Source organism: Ascaphus truei, chromosome 8 (genome assembly GCF_040206685.1).
Source record: "Ascaphus truei isolate aAscTru1 chromosome 8, aAscTru1.hap1, whole genome shotgun sequence".
Lineage (NCBI taxonomy): Eukaryota > Metazoa > Chordata > Amphibia > Anura > Ascaphidae > Ascaphus > Ascaphus truei.
Window position 1 is genome coordinate 4,168,685 of NC_134490.1, and position 13,646 is coordinate 4,182,330.

A 13,646-nucleotide genomic window follows, 5' to 3' on the forward strand; every position below is an offset into this window, starting at 1 on the left:
CACTGGTTACATTGGGACATCAACAGTTACAGGGTGATAGTGCAGATGTTACAATGTGACATGTGCAGTGGTTACAGTGGTATAGACGTGTATACCATTGGTGTGCAGTGTTTGGCAGACAGTGTGAGAGCTCAGTGATTACATTGAAGCAGTGAAATCGTTACAGTCAGCTATGAGTTATGCACACTCCCTGCACGGCTCCAAGGGAGGTAACATTGTTGTGCAAAGGTTAACTACTAAACATGGGTTACCTTGCTGGATTCAGGCGGCTGGGCAATGAGGTACAATAGCACGGATGTATAATAATGGGCACCATGAACTTTTGTAGTACAACTGTGATTTATCCGTGTCCCCAAGCACAGGGGCCGTTCATACACGTATTGACAACGTTGCACTTTATTTTATAGCACACAGGCATGAATATGGTTCTTCCATCAGTGCCCACTCTTAACACTCGGATGGAGGAACATTGACTTAGTTGCTCTGAGTAAGTGTGGAACCCGGCCCCCCTGTTGCTTCGGGATCATCATCAGTATTAATCCGCATACTCTAGGTCCCTATGGGACTCCCGGTGGGTCTCTCTCATGTGACCCAATACCTTTGGCCTGTTTGGGAACTGTCACCTCCATACAGACCAATGAGGAATATTAGTGCAAATCCCCGGTTAGAGCTGATCTGCCGACACCCGGGAGCCCTCTTTCCTGAGGCCCTCTGTGGTGTGCCGTATACCTTTTCCTTAACTATTCAGGACTCCATTCCTTCTTTTCGGAATACCAACTTAAGGGGTACTGTCCCTATCTACAACATAATAAACATGGGGGGCCTGGTCTGTGCTATTACTTTATAAACATTACTTATCTACTCTCCCCGAGGCTCCTCTCCTCTTGTCCTCCTGGAACCTTGTCACGGTAGCCAGTACAGGGTTATAATATACACCAAAATATCTGGGTTGAATTGAATGCGACTATGATATGATAAAAATAGTTTATTCCTTAAAGAAGGTGAACACACAAAATATACAAATAACACACAGAATATGGACACTTACTTATGGGTTGGGCAATGAAGCAATCAGGTACAGGATTGGCAATACATTCAGGATACAAAACGAAGTCACAACGAAGACTCGAACGAAGACAATGGGTATAGGGTTTACACTGGTTTATATTGGATTCCAGCCTTATACTTTAACGTTGGGTGCCAGGTATTGGTTAACAATTACCTGCATCCAATCACCCCTTGCCACCACACGTGAGAAGCAAGGTAGTATCTGCCCACTGGGTGGGCATTATTCTAATCAGGGGCTCATTTCCCAAGCCCCCCTCCCACAAGACTGGCGTCGCCTAGTCTGCTTGGGACAGGAAAACCTTTGTCTCAAGGTGTGAAACACAACACTTATCACAAGTACCCACGTCCTGTTCTGCTTTGTTCTAGCATACACAAGCAGGGTGGGGGAGCCTTTGATCAGGGGCTTATTGTAGACCACGTCTCCCCCCTGAGCATTAACATACCATATGGGCTCTAGCCTTCCCGGGCTTTTACCCTAGACCCAAAACATAGTACATTTTCACAATCATATTTATATTAAAATAATCCAGTCTGAGCGGGCAGAAATTTGCCAGGTCTTCATGCCGGAGGACCCTTGCCATAGTGGCCAAATATCAGCCCTCCACGACCCCCAGAACCGGAGATACCAAAAACAAATGGTGACAGAGCAGTGGTTGCATGGTGACAGTGGATGGGTTGCATGGTGACACTGCAGTGGTTGCATGGTAACACTGCAGTGGTTGCATGATGACAGTGCAGTGGGTGCATGGTGACAGTGCAGTGGGTGCATGGTGACAGTGCAGTGGGTGCACAATGACAGTGCAGTGGGTGCACGGTGACAGTGCAGTGGGTGCACGGTTACAGTGCAGTGGGTGCATGGTGACAGTGCAGTGGGTGCACGACAGTGCAGTGGGTGCACGATGACAGTGCAGTGGGTGCACGATGACAGTGCAGTGGGTGCACGATGACAGCTCAGTGGTTGCACGGTGACAATGCAGTGATTGCCTGGTGACAGTGCAGTGGTTGCATGGTGACAGTGCAGTGGTAACAATGTCAGCACATGAGTTGCAGTGTAGAGTTTAGTGATTACAATGTACAGATGTAGCTGGTTTCACGGCCTGTATGGTGCGTTCTGGAGATTACAGTTGTGATATTCTGCACCAAAACTACAACTGAATCCTCAGAAAAGTCTGTGATCTTATCGCTGTATCTGGGTACGGGGTGTGTTCTGGAGGAATAATGTATACCGTGGTGATTACCGTGTTAAACAGCAATGGTTACAGTAACACCAGAACGTGCCATGTGCCTTCCCGGAGGTGCTGATATTGGCTTTGTCCTGTTGCTCTCTCCCTTTACAAATCTGCGAGCGCCGATTGTTGTTATTTTTTTTTCTCACTCTATATTTAGATCAGATTAGTATATAAAAAAAATAGTTTGCTCTGAGCTTCTGCCATCTGGGGAAAATCCGGATTCACTGCCTCCCAGTAAGCCACTGCAGCACTGCAAACACCGCAGTAACCCTACCACTGCCAGACCAGCCACATCGTGCTTATCAGGGACAGGCTCAGACAGTCCTGTATGTAATGTAGAGTATTTTTTATTATATGAAATAAAAACAATTTTACATCTTATTTACACTATATACAGAATACATTGACATACTTTTATCTGAGCCCCCGCCTGCCTTCTCTCCCAGGACTTTATATCCCACCTCTCTGTCTCCCTGTGCTTTATTTGTTTTATCTTGTTACAGGCATGAGATCCCGTTCTGTGGAGAGACGACTGCGGGTGATCCCCAACCTGTATTTTACAAGTGCATTAATCACCCCCACTGTACTCTCACTGTAACCCCTCAAGTGATCTGGCACCCGTAATGAGGCGGCCACGCCCTCCCACATCCCCACTGCGTAGGGACACTCCAGGAGGAGGTGCTCCACCGTCTCCCAAGATCCCAGCACAGGAACCTCAGGGGCAGTTCCTATCCGCTATGTTTTTATATTTTAAATTTGCTCTTACATAAAGACGCCCATGGAAAGTCACCCAGACAGTATCCTGAACCCCAAGAGGGATCCTCGGGTCTAATAGATTCTGTAAGGCCTCTTTCTGGTCCTCTATATCACAGTGTTTCAGATCTAATTGTGAGACACATATTCTGCTCAATACTACCCGGTACAATTTTTTTCTAGGAACGAAAGTAATTTCCAAAGCAGTTATTTTACATTTAAGAATTTGTACAGAATCCTCATATATTCTGGCATGTATGCACCCCTTACAATAATTCTTTTAATTTTAATTAATGCCAAAACTGGTCATCTCTATTGAGAAAAAAATGGTACACAAAAAACCTTAATCATTTTAACTTCTTCCACTACCTTACATTATTAGCGATGTTCCTTCTGTTAAAACTGGTAGCCGGTAACATTTGATTTTCAAGGGCTGTCGCCTCATGTGACAGCCCTTAAACCAATCAAATGTCAGGAAACCCGTGACGCCGCCGCCCGGCGAAATATAACTTTCGCCTGTGGCGATGGCAAAGGGTGACGTCACCCGTCGTGTCGCCATCGACGGCACTATAGGCGCGGCCTTTGGCTGCATAAAAAAGAAAATCCATCAGAGAGATAGCAGGAACATTAGGAGTGGCCAAATCAACAGTTTGGTACATTCTGAGAAAAAAAGAACGCACTGGTGAGCTCTGCAACACAAAAAGGCCTGGACGTCCACGGAAGACAACAGTGGTGGATGATCGTAGGATCCTTTCCATGGTAAAGAAAAACCCCTTCACAACATCCAGCCAAGTGAAGAACACTCTCCAGGAGGTAGGCATATCATTATCCAAGTCTACCATAAAGAGAAGACTTCACGAGAGCAAATACAGAGGGTTCACCACAAGGTGCAAACCATTCATAAGCCTCAAGAATAGAAAGGCCAGATTAGACTTTGCCAAACAATATCTAAAAAAAAGCCAGCCCAGTTCTGGAACAGCATTCTTTGGACAGATGAAACTAAGGCCTGGGACATAGTTATTTAATCAGTGCGGAGGCGCGCTGAGGCTCAGGGAAAGCTGTGCTTTCCCTGGCCTTACACAGCGCCAGCGCGCCGTCCGTGGGCGTGTCGGGGGCGGGCCAGTGACGTCACGGAGCTGGTTCGCTCTCATTGGGCGAACCACTCACGTGATCGGCCCTGCGCTCCGTTGAGCGCCAAATTTGAAATCTTGGTGAGACACCCGCTTCCCCAAGCGTGCGGATGCGTGCGCAAGCCCCTGCTAAAGCCGCTCTCATTGCGGCTGCAGGGGCTCAGTGCCGAGTGTGAGCACGGCTCAGCCTTGCTCACACTACTATGTCCCAGGCCTAAGATCAATCTGTACCAGAATGATGGGAAGAAAAAAGTATGGAGAAGGCTTGGAACGGCTCATGATCCAAAGCATACCACATCATCTGTAAAACACGGTGGAGGCAGTGTGATGGCATGGGCATGCATGGCTTACAATGGCACTGGGTCACAACAACTGAAGACAGCTGCAGTAAAGGCCTGGCAAAGCCTCACAAAAGAGGAAATCCAGCGTTTGGTGATGTCCATGCGTTCCAGACTTCAAACAGTCATTGCCTGCAAAGGATTCTCGACAAAGTATTAAAAATGAACATTTTATTTATGATTGTGTTAATTTGTCCAATTACATTTGAGCCCCTGAAATAAGGGGACTGTGTATGAAAATGGTTGCAATTCCTAAACGTTTCATACAATATTTTTGTTCAACCCCTTGAATTAAAGCTGAAAGTCTGCACTTCTATTGCATCTCGGTTGTTTCATTTCAAATCCATTGTGGTGGCGTACAGAGCCAAAATTATACAAATTGTGTCAGTGTCCAATTATTTCCGGACCAAACTGTATATCTTTTTTGCTTTTGTTAGCTACCTTCGGCGTGGAAACCATATTTATAACACGTGGTTCTGAGTATTGTTCCACCTCCCTCCTGCTGTCTTGAGGAGATGGTGCCTCCTGGGCATTCCTCTTTGCTTCTGTATCTGGGGCTTCGTGGGTAATTGGCTACTCTCTTTCCTGTTGTTCCGCTGCTTCTTCTTCATCATCATCTTCCACCCTATCAGCCCAGGACTTTTGTAGTGGCTGAAACATTTTGTATCCTTAAATGGTCAATCACTGCATTGATGTAACTTTTTTTTACATTTTGGACAAACTCAACTACACGAGGGTTGTCCTTATTTGCTGACTTTGCAGCTGTGGGAATTTTCTTCCGGGACTTCTGAACCTCCCATGTGGATCCACCTGCTTCCTCACCATCAGCCGCTGCTTCTAGATGTTCTGGAGCAGGGAGTGCCTTCTGGCTTTGTTCTATTGCACTTTCAAGAGGCAGCTCCATCTCACGCCTCTCCTGGTGCACTGGTCCCTCTTGGGAGTCTTTGTTCTGTGGTGTCTGAGAAGGGAGGGCATTACTTCTTGTGTCCTCTCTTTCTACTGTGATCGGACTGTGGATTTCCTTTAAAACCTCCTCAATCGGGCGCAAGCCCATGGAGTCCCTCCGCTCGGCATGTGACTCGGAGTGCAGGTCTCTATCCACCTCTGTTGCAGAATGCCGCAAACATACTCCTGTGCTTGATTGTGTTGGGCATGGGGACAGACATTGTATGAATGCCCAATTTTTGAGCACATGTTACAGAGAATGTTGTTTTTACATTCATTTCGATGGTGCCCCAAATCTTTGCATAGGCGGCATCTGATGAGAAGTGAGATATTGATCCGCACTTAAAGCAGCATTTGGGATGTCCACAGTAAAAACACCTTCCTCTTTCGTTTCCAATGTATAGGAAGTTTGGTAAGTGTGTCACGGTGTTGTCTGCACACACCAGATTCACCTCAAACTGATATCCTCCATTCCAGTATTCACCATTGTACTGCTTCCTTGGTCCTTTGAGTATGTCACACTGGCGCTTCAGCCAGAACTCAATGTCAGCCACTGGGATAGATTCGTGGTCAAAGATGATATTCACCATCACAGTCTCAGGCTTAGACATCGCTGTGGCCGCAAAAGACTTCCACTCAGAGCTGCTACTCACTGCTTTGTACCTCTCCCAGAAAGTCTGTAGGTGGGTGGAGGTTTTAAAACTGATATCGTATGGTGAATAAGGGCCATGCAGGAGGGTGTAAACATCCTCTGGGTCAAAGTAATTTCTGAGCAGTAATTTTACATTTAACAATTTGTACATAAATCTCATATTGTGGCATGTATACACCCCTTACAATAATAATTATTTTATTTTTTTCCACTTAAGGTTTTATTGAGTTTTACATATATAATACATAACATTCTGCATTCATTCTCTTAAACCAACAGTAATCAATAATTATTTTAACATGTTTTCCATCTAGCCAGTTTGGGAGGGGAGACACCCACTTCCTAAAATATATATATGCCCAAACTGGTCTTCTCTACGGAGAAAAGTCTGCAAATTAAAACATCCAAAAACGAGAGAGAAAAATAATCCTGGGTTCACCATTCCCAAACCGCCTTTTTCGCTGGGAAAATAAGTGATGTCTTGCACATACACGTTTAAACCATTTCCCCAGCGCTATTGGAAAAAAAGGCTATATACCAGGCCTGCACAACTCCAGTCCTCGAGGGCCGCAAACAGGCCGGGTTTTCAGGATATCCCTACTTCAGCACAATTGCCTTAATTAGTGGCTCAGTATGAGCCACTAATTGAGCCAGCTGTGCTGAAGTAGGGATATCCTGAAAACCTGGCCTGTTTGTGGCCCATGAGGACTGGAGTTGTGCAGGCCTGCACTGTAATGTGACCTCCTGGCTGCAGAGTATCAGGGACAGGCTTAGACAGTCCTGAGTTTTATCATTATATTTGGAATTTGTATTTCAATTTGACTTTATTTTGGATCTGTTCTAGCAGCAAACAGGTTAGTTAGTCTCACAGTGACCCACAGGGGGAGATTTCACAGCGTTAATAAAACACAAGCTGTAAAATACTAACACTAACTAAGAGATGTGACATCAATTTAGCGTAATTCCGGGAATCCGGCAGCGTTTGTCATTATCGCAGAATTGTTATAGAATGCCAAAATATTTTTGCCAGACATTAAAAGTCTGTCTGCGGGCAAATGTTTGTGAAGTTAAAAGAAATTTTTGACAGTTTTGTGAAAACTTGCCAAGAACAAAACATGTAGTGAACAAGGAGAGAGAGAACCCTATATAGCACTCAGGTTCACGCTCTGATATCAGAGCGTGAACCCGAGTGCTATATAGGGTTCTCTCTCTCCTTGTTCACTACAGTATTACACCCTAAGCACCGTTCACCATTTCACCTTACCATTGTGGCTGCAGCAGGGGTCCCCCTATCATCCCAAGAACAAAACATTTCAGAGAATCTGCGAAACATTGGAAGAAGACATCTCTTTTAACAGGGAACTTGTCCGTGTTCAAAAATGTGCCTCTAGTCCAGCAGTGTGGTGGTTAACTGCTGGTAGTCAATTAACCAACACCCCCTGGCCGATTAGAGGTTTGCTAGAAAAGCCTGCCTTTGAGACAGAAAGAGTGATTCCTTAGGCCTGGGACATAATAGGTTCAGCCTCGCTGAGCCGGGCTGAGCAGATGCACTAACCCCCTGCATCTGTCATCAGCGCGGCTATAGTATCCCCTTCCGCATGCGTGCGGATGGGTGCGGAGGCTCAGAAAATTTGCCGAGACAGGCAAGTTTAAAATTTGCCACTCGGGGAAGCAGAGGAGCGGTCACGTGACCGCTCACAGCCAATGGGAGAGAGGGACTAGCCCCGCCTCCCGCTCCGCCTCCTGACATGCCCCCAGAGCGCGCTCACTGCCTCGCCTGCCAGGACAGAAAAAAGCACCATTCTGAGCAGGCAAGGCAGAGCAGGAGCGTGGCTCAGCGCGGCTGATCCTGCTATGTCCCAAGCCTTAGTCCACAACTGGGCTGACCTACAGTAGGAAACAGAAAGAGCAGAGGTTCCCGAGTCTCACAGGTGAGACTGACAGAGGGATCACAGATGTCTGGAGCTCACATGACTTCTACACCTGAATGCTGAGATAACCTGAGGAAAAGGCAGCAACCCAGGAAAGAGAGAAGCCTTCCCCTACAACTACGAGACAGATAAGACTTTTCTTATAAGACTGTTATCTATGTCTATATACATATATATATATATAAATGTCTCTATGATTTGGGCTGGTGAATCGCTGGGCTAACCACGCAGTTATAAAGAGGGCTGGACTACAAGTGTATATATATACTCCAATGTGGAGTAGATTTTGTTTGTGGATTTTCACGTTTGCTGTGTTTAAAGCGACAGGCGCAATAAAGCCTTATTTTAATTTCACCTTAAAACAGTCTCTATTGTGTACCTCTGCACATGTCCTCGTACACATCTCTAAATGGAATAAAGCGTGTAACTCTTGGTGACACTGATTGCCCTTTCTCAGCCGGGAACAAAAAATGGCAGCCTTGTCAGGGATTGCAGGCGAGTCTTCAAGCATTAAGTCAGGGGCGGCCAACTCCAGTCCTCAAGGGCCACCAACAGGTTAAGGATATCCCTGCTTCAGCACAGGTGGCTCAATCAGTGGCTCCAACGAAGACTGAGCCACTGATTGAGCCACCAGTGCTGAAGTCAATGTGCATTGCAATTTCGCCTAACCGGAGGCACCCCAGGCCTGTCACAGGCTCTTGCTTGTATTTTAGAGGGTGATTAGGCTGCCCCCTCTGTAGAAGCAGCAAGCCCGATCCAAATTGGAGCCCGCTCCGTTTGCGGCACTCGGGACCCTGTCACAGTCATGTGACTGCCCTGGTAAAGGTTTATTATGATCTTTTGCAAGAATCGCTAGATTCCCTTGAGAGATTCTGTGACATTCCCAGATTGGCTTACAGCTGAGAGCAGAAGGCGCGCGCGCACACCATGGTTCGCTCACGCTCCGGTGACACGCGGCTGACTGCAGCTTGCTCATTTGGAGACGTTATTAGCCCTTGGCTGAGCGAAAGGGTTCTCGGGGAATTGAATTTGGGGAAATAAATGTGGAAAGGTTGTGGCTGCATTGTGGGTAGTTTTACAGATCGCGGACACTGGCGTATATTACAGAACGATGTGACGGGCTGTGACACTAACACAGGGGCGCGGCCAACTCCAGTTCTGAAGGGCCACCAACTGGTCAGGTTATCAAGATATCCCTGCTTCAGCACAGGTGGCTCAGTACTGATTGAGCCACCTGTGCTGAAGCAGGGATATCTTTAACCTGGCCTGTTGGTGGCCCTTGAGGACTAGCGTTGGCCACCCCTGCACCAACACATAATACAGTATAAACCATTGTGACCCACTGTCCACTGTTTGACACACTGACATATTATGACCATAACAGATTCTGACACAGGGCCTCATGCAGAGAGCATAGAATTTTAAAATTGGCGAATTTCATAAAAAGTAGCTTTTTTGGAGAGTTTTATTCTCCATATGCAGAAAAGTGCGAATTCTGCTATGTTTAACATGGATGCGTGTGGCGAGTTTAAATTGGCGAGATGCGCGCTTCAGAAACGTGTAAAAACAAATTCGCGCCTTTTTTTTCCCCTTTACTATAGGCGGCGAGCGCCATCTTGCCATCTTTTCCTGGCGCGGCAAAAATGCGAGAATCGCGCCATTTTCTTGGCGCGAACAGCCGCTACATGCCGTTCGCACCTCTCTGCATTCGGAGAGTTTTAAAAATGGCGAGATGGAGGTTCTCGCCAGCCGCGAGGCGAGTTTTAGCAATAGAAAAAACAAAATGGCGCGTTTTTCGTAACTCGCCATTTTCTGCCGGTTTCTGCGCGAAATTTTACAAAAAATGGCGAATTTCGAAATAACGATGCTCTCTGCATGAGGCCCACAGTGTGTAGCCTGTTGTGACACTGATACACGCACACGCACACTGCTGTCACAGCAAACAGCAATGTGCCGCTCACGTGTGCAGGGATTTAATGTTTACTTGGTGAGTTAGGATAACTGCCTAATACAGCCGGAGCCGCGTGTCAGCGCAGAGCTTAAGCCGCCGGCTGCGGTCTCCCGCGTTATGAATGGCCAGAGGCCGATTTCATGAATGAGATTTCATTGTAATCCTAATGCCCACCCACTCCCATCTGTCACCCCTGTCACACACAGAGACACACACGGACAAGGTCACGCCAGGGGAATATGTCCCGGGATGGTGCAAACACACGTGTTATTTGCACCGTGTGCGCCAGCGCACATTCTCAGAGGTTCTAACGCCGCCTAAGCCTGGGCCACTGTTTGGACGCCAGGAGAATAGAAAACGGCATTCGGTATCGGTGCAAATACCCATCTATCTCATTATAATATTGCTCTCTCCTCCCTGAACTCCTCCTATAACCCCTCCCGAAAACATTCACTGGTGCAAGAGGTGCAAATTTGGAGCAAAGCATTTTAACCCCTTCTTGCTACAATTTCTTGCTGCCTCCTCTAGCAGCAAAGGGGTTACTGCATTGGTTCAACATAAGTTAAATAATGCAACTTGCAACATGTTTCGATCAGTGCTCCAGTTTCTAATACTTACTACAGAGGTGCTCCCCCCCCTCCCCCCAGCAGGATAGCCCTGCTTCAGCACAGGTGTCTCAATCAGTCCCTGCTTCAGCACAGGTAGTTGAATCAGTCCCTGCTTCAGCACAGGTGGCTCCAGTCCTCAACTGAGCCTATGACTGAGCCACTTGTGCTGAAGCTGGGATATCCTGAAAACCTGACCTGTTGGGGGGGGGGGGGGGTGGGGGGGAGAGAGCTTGAGGACTGGAGTTGAGCCCCTCTGACTTAATACATGGGCACAGAGTGACATAACACATACTGTACACAGAAGCATGTAATCAGCAGGCAGCAACAGACAAACACACAGATAAACAAAGCAACAGAGACAGCACACAAACACGGACATACACATATACAAACCCACGGGGGACGTCACTGAGTGTATTACAGGCATGGGGAGCTGCAGCTATTGTATTAATTGGACAAATTATATATTTAGATTAAGAAATAGCAATAGTGATAGAAACTGCAGGTTTGCATAGAGCTGTGAGTGTGTAAGTGTTACTATATACCCGTTAACATGACACACACATACACCTGGCTGCACACACACAGTCACACACAGGTGAGCACAGGATGAGAAGAGATACAGCACCTGGCTGCACACACACAGTCACACACAGGTGAGCACAGAATGAGAAGACAGATACAGCACCTGGCTGCACACACACAGTCACACACAGGTGAGCACAGGATGAGAAGAGATACAGCACCTGGCTGCACACACACAGTCACACACAGGTGAGCACAGAATGAGAAGAGATACAGCACCTGGCTGCACACACACAGTCACACACAGGTGAGCACAGAATGAGAACAGATACAGCACCTGGCTGCACACACACAGTCACACACAGGTGAGCACAGGATGAGAAGAGATACAGCACCTGGCTGCACACACACAGTCACACACAGGTGAGCACAGAATGAGAAGAGATACAGCACCTGGCTGCGCACACACAGTCACACACAGGTGAGCACAGGATGAGAAGAGATACAGCACCTGGCTGCACACACACAGTCACACACAGGTGAGCACAGGATGAGAAGAGATACAGCACCTGGCTGCACACACACAGTCACACACAGGTGAGCACAGGATGAGAAGAGATACAGCACCTGGCTGCACACACACAGTCACACACAGGTGAGCACAGAATGAGAAGAGATACAGCACCTGGCTGCACACACACAGTCACACACAGGTGAGCACAGAATGAGAAGAGATACAGCACCTGGCTGCACACACACAGTCACACACAGGTGAGCACAGAATGAGAAGACAGATACAGCACCTGGCTGCACACACACAGTCACACACAGGTGAGCACAGAATGAGAAGAGATACAGCACCTGGCTGCACACACACAGTCACACACAGGTGAGCACAGAATGAGAAGGGATACAGCACCTGGCTGCACACACACAGTCACACACAGGTGAGCACAGAATGAGAAGACAGATACAGCACCTGGCTGCACACACACAGTCACACACAGGTGAGCACAGGATGAGAAGAGATACAGCACCTGGCTGCACACACACAGTCACACACAGGTGAGCACAGGATGAGAAGAGATACAGCACCTGGCTGCACACACACAGTCACACACAGGTGAGCACAGGATGAGAAGAGATACAGCACCTGGCTGCACACACACAGTCACACACAGGTGAGCACAGAATGAGAAGAGATACAGCACCTGGCTCCAGTTCTCACCTTGTTTTTAAAATGTTTAAAAATTGCAGGATTTCCGAGAACTGGATGAGTCTCAGAGCTCGCAGGAAGCGCAGGCCTGCAAGAGAGAAGAGGACATACTCAGTCACGCTGTACAACCCGGCAGAGTGCCTACCGGTCCGTGCAAGGAAGCGGCACCTGTCCAAGCGCAGGCGATGTGTTTATAGCACGCTGGGGCACGCGTATGAAGGAAAAAGTGGTGCAAATCTGGGGCAACAATCTGCACCGTTTGTATCAAAGACAAATAAGTGCAAGTTGAGATCACTAGGTTTGTGTTTTTCGATGCCCCGGTGGGGGGGGGGGATGCCTGGGCCCTGGAATCGCCCGACGTGACACACATATCCCATTGCGGTTACTCGTTACTCGCTCGGATAGTGGGCCCTGTAACCTGGAGGTGTCAACCAGCAACAAATAGCATCGTCTTATTATTTCCTTATGTGGATACAGATAAATAATCCGTATTACAGACGTAATACATTAATAGCGTCCGTTTCTGTTTATCCGTTTGTAAATGTGATCGTTGAATTCATTTTCCAAGCTAAATTACCCCAACCCCCCCCCCCCCCCGCTCTCCCCCCCAGTAACTGTCCGCTGGATATTGACGGGTTCTTGTTGTGCTTTAATGTTTAATATTATGCTTTAATCTTTCAGATTCCAAATTTGCAAAGTTATTAGAAACCTCCCAAATTGTGTGACGCGTTGCAGGAATGGTATTTACGTGGTAGGAATGGTATTTACGTGGTAGGGTTGTGTTGCTTTGGCTTTATGGTACAGTACATATGTTCTGATGTGTATGAATTCTTGATTTATTAAATTATAGTGTACAGAGCAGGGGCGGCCAACTCCTGTCCTCGTGGGCCACCAACAGGTCAGGTTTTCAGGATATCCCTGCTTCAGCACAGGTGGCTCAGTCTTCGATTACACTATCTGTGCTGAAGCAGGGATATATTGAAAACCTGACCTGTTGGTGGCCCTTGAGGACTGGAGTTGGTCGCCCCTGGTACAGAGCTTTTTAAACCTCATTGTTTTTTTTCTTTAAGAGTTTTGCAAGTTTGCAGTCACTGAAAGAAGAGACCTGCGAGTTTTGGCAAGTTCCACACACTCCGATTTAATCAATCAAGAACAATCATGTCGGTTCACTAAACGGCATCACAACCTGCAACAATTATACACTTCTCCAGGGTCGATATGGCTATTAGAACTGAACAACACTATACTGTATGGCAGCTTAAAACATCTTGCTAAGTGGGACTGCACCTTTAGTTCTACA

The 13,646-nt window shown here is 47.2% G+C and overlaps 1 protein-coding gene across 10 annotated transcripts in view; it reads right to left on the reverse strand.

Annotated features, from left to right (window-relative positions):
- KCNMA1 (potassium calcium-activated channel subfamily M alpha 1) overlaps positions 1–13,646 on the reverse strand; it is a 397,276-nt gene that overhangs the window by 168,761 nt on the left and 214,869 nt on the right. For all 10 annotated transcript variants that reach the window (XM_075610355.1, XM_075610354.1, XM_075610347.1 and 7 more), the window contains exon 6: positions 12,359–12,434. In XM_075610355.1, the coding sequence (XP_075466470.1) occupies positions 12,359–12,434 (76 nt within the window). The remainder of the gene's footprint in view (positions 1–12,358; positions 12,435–13,646) is intronic.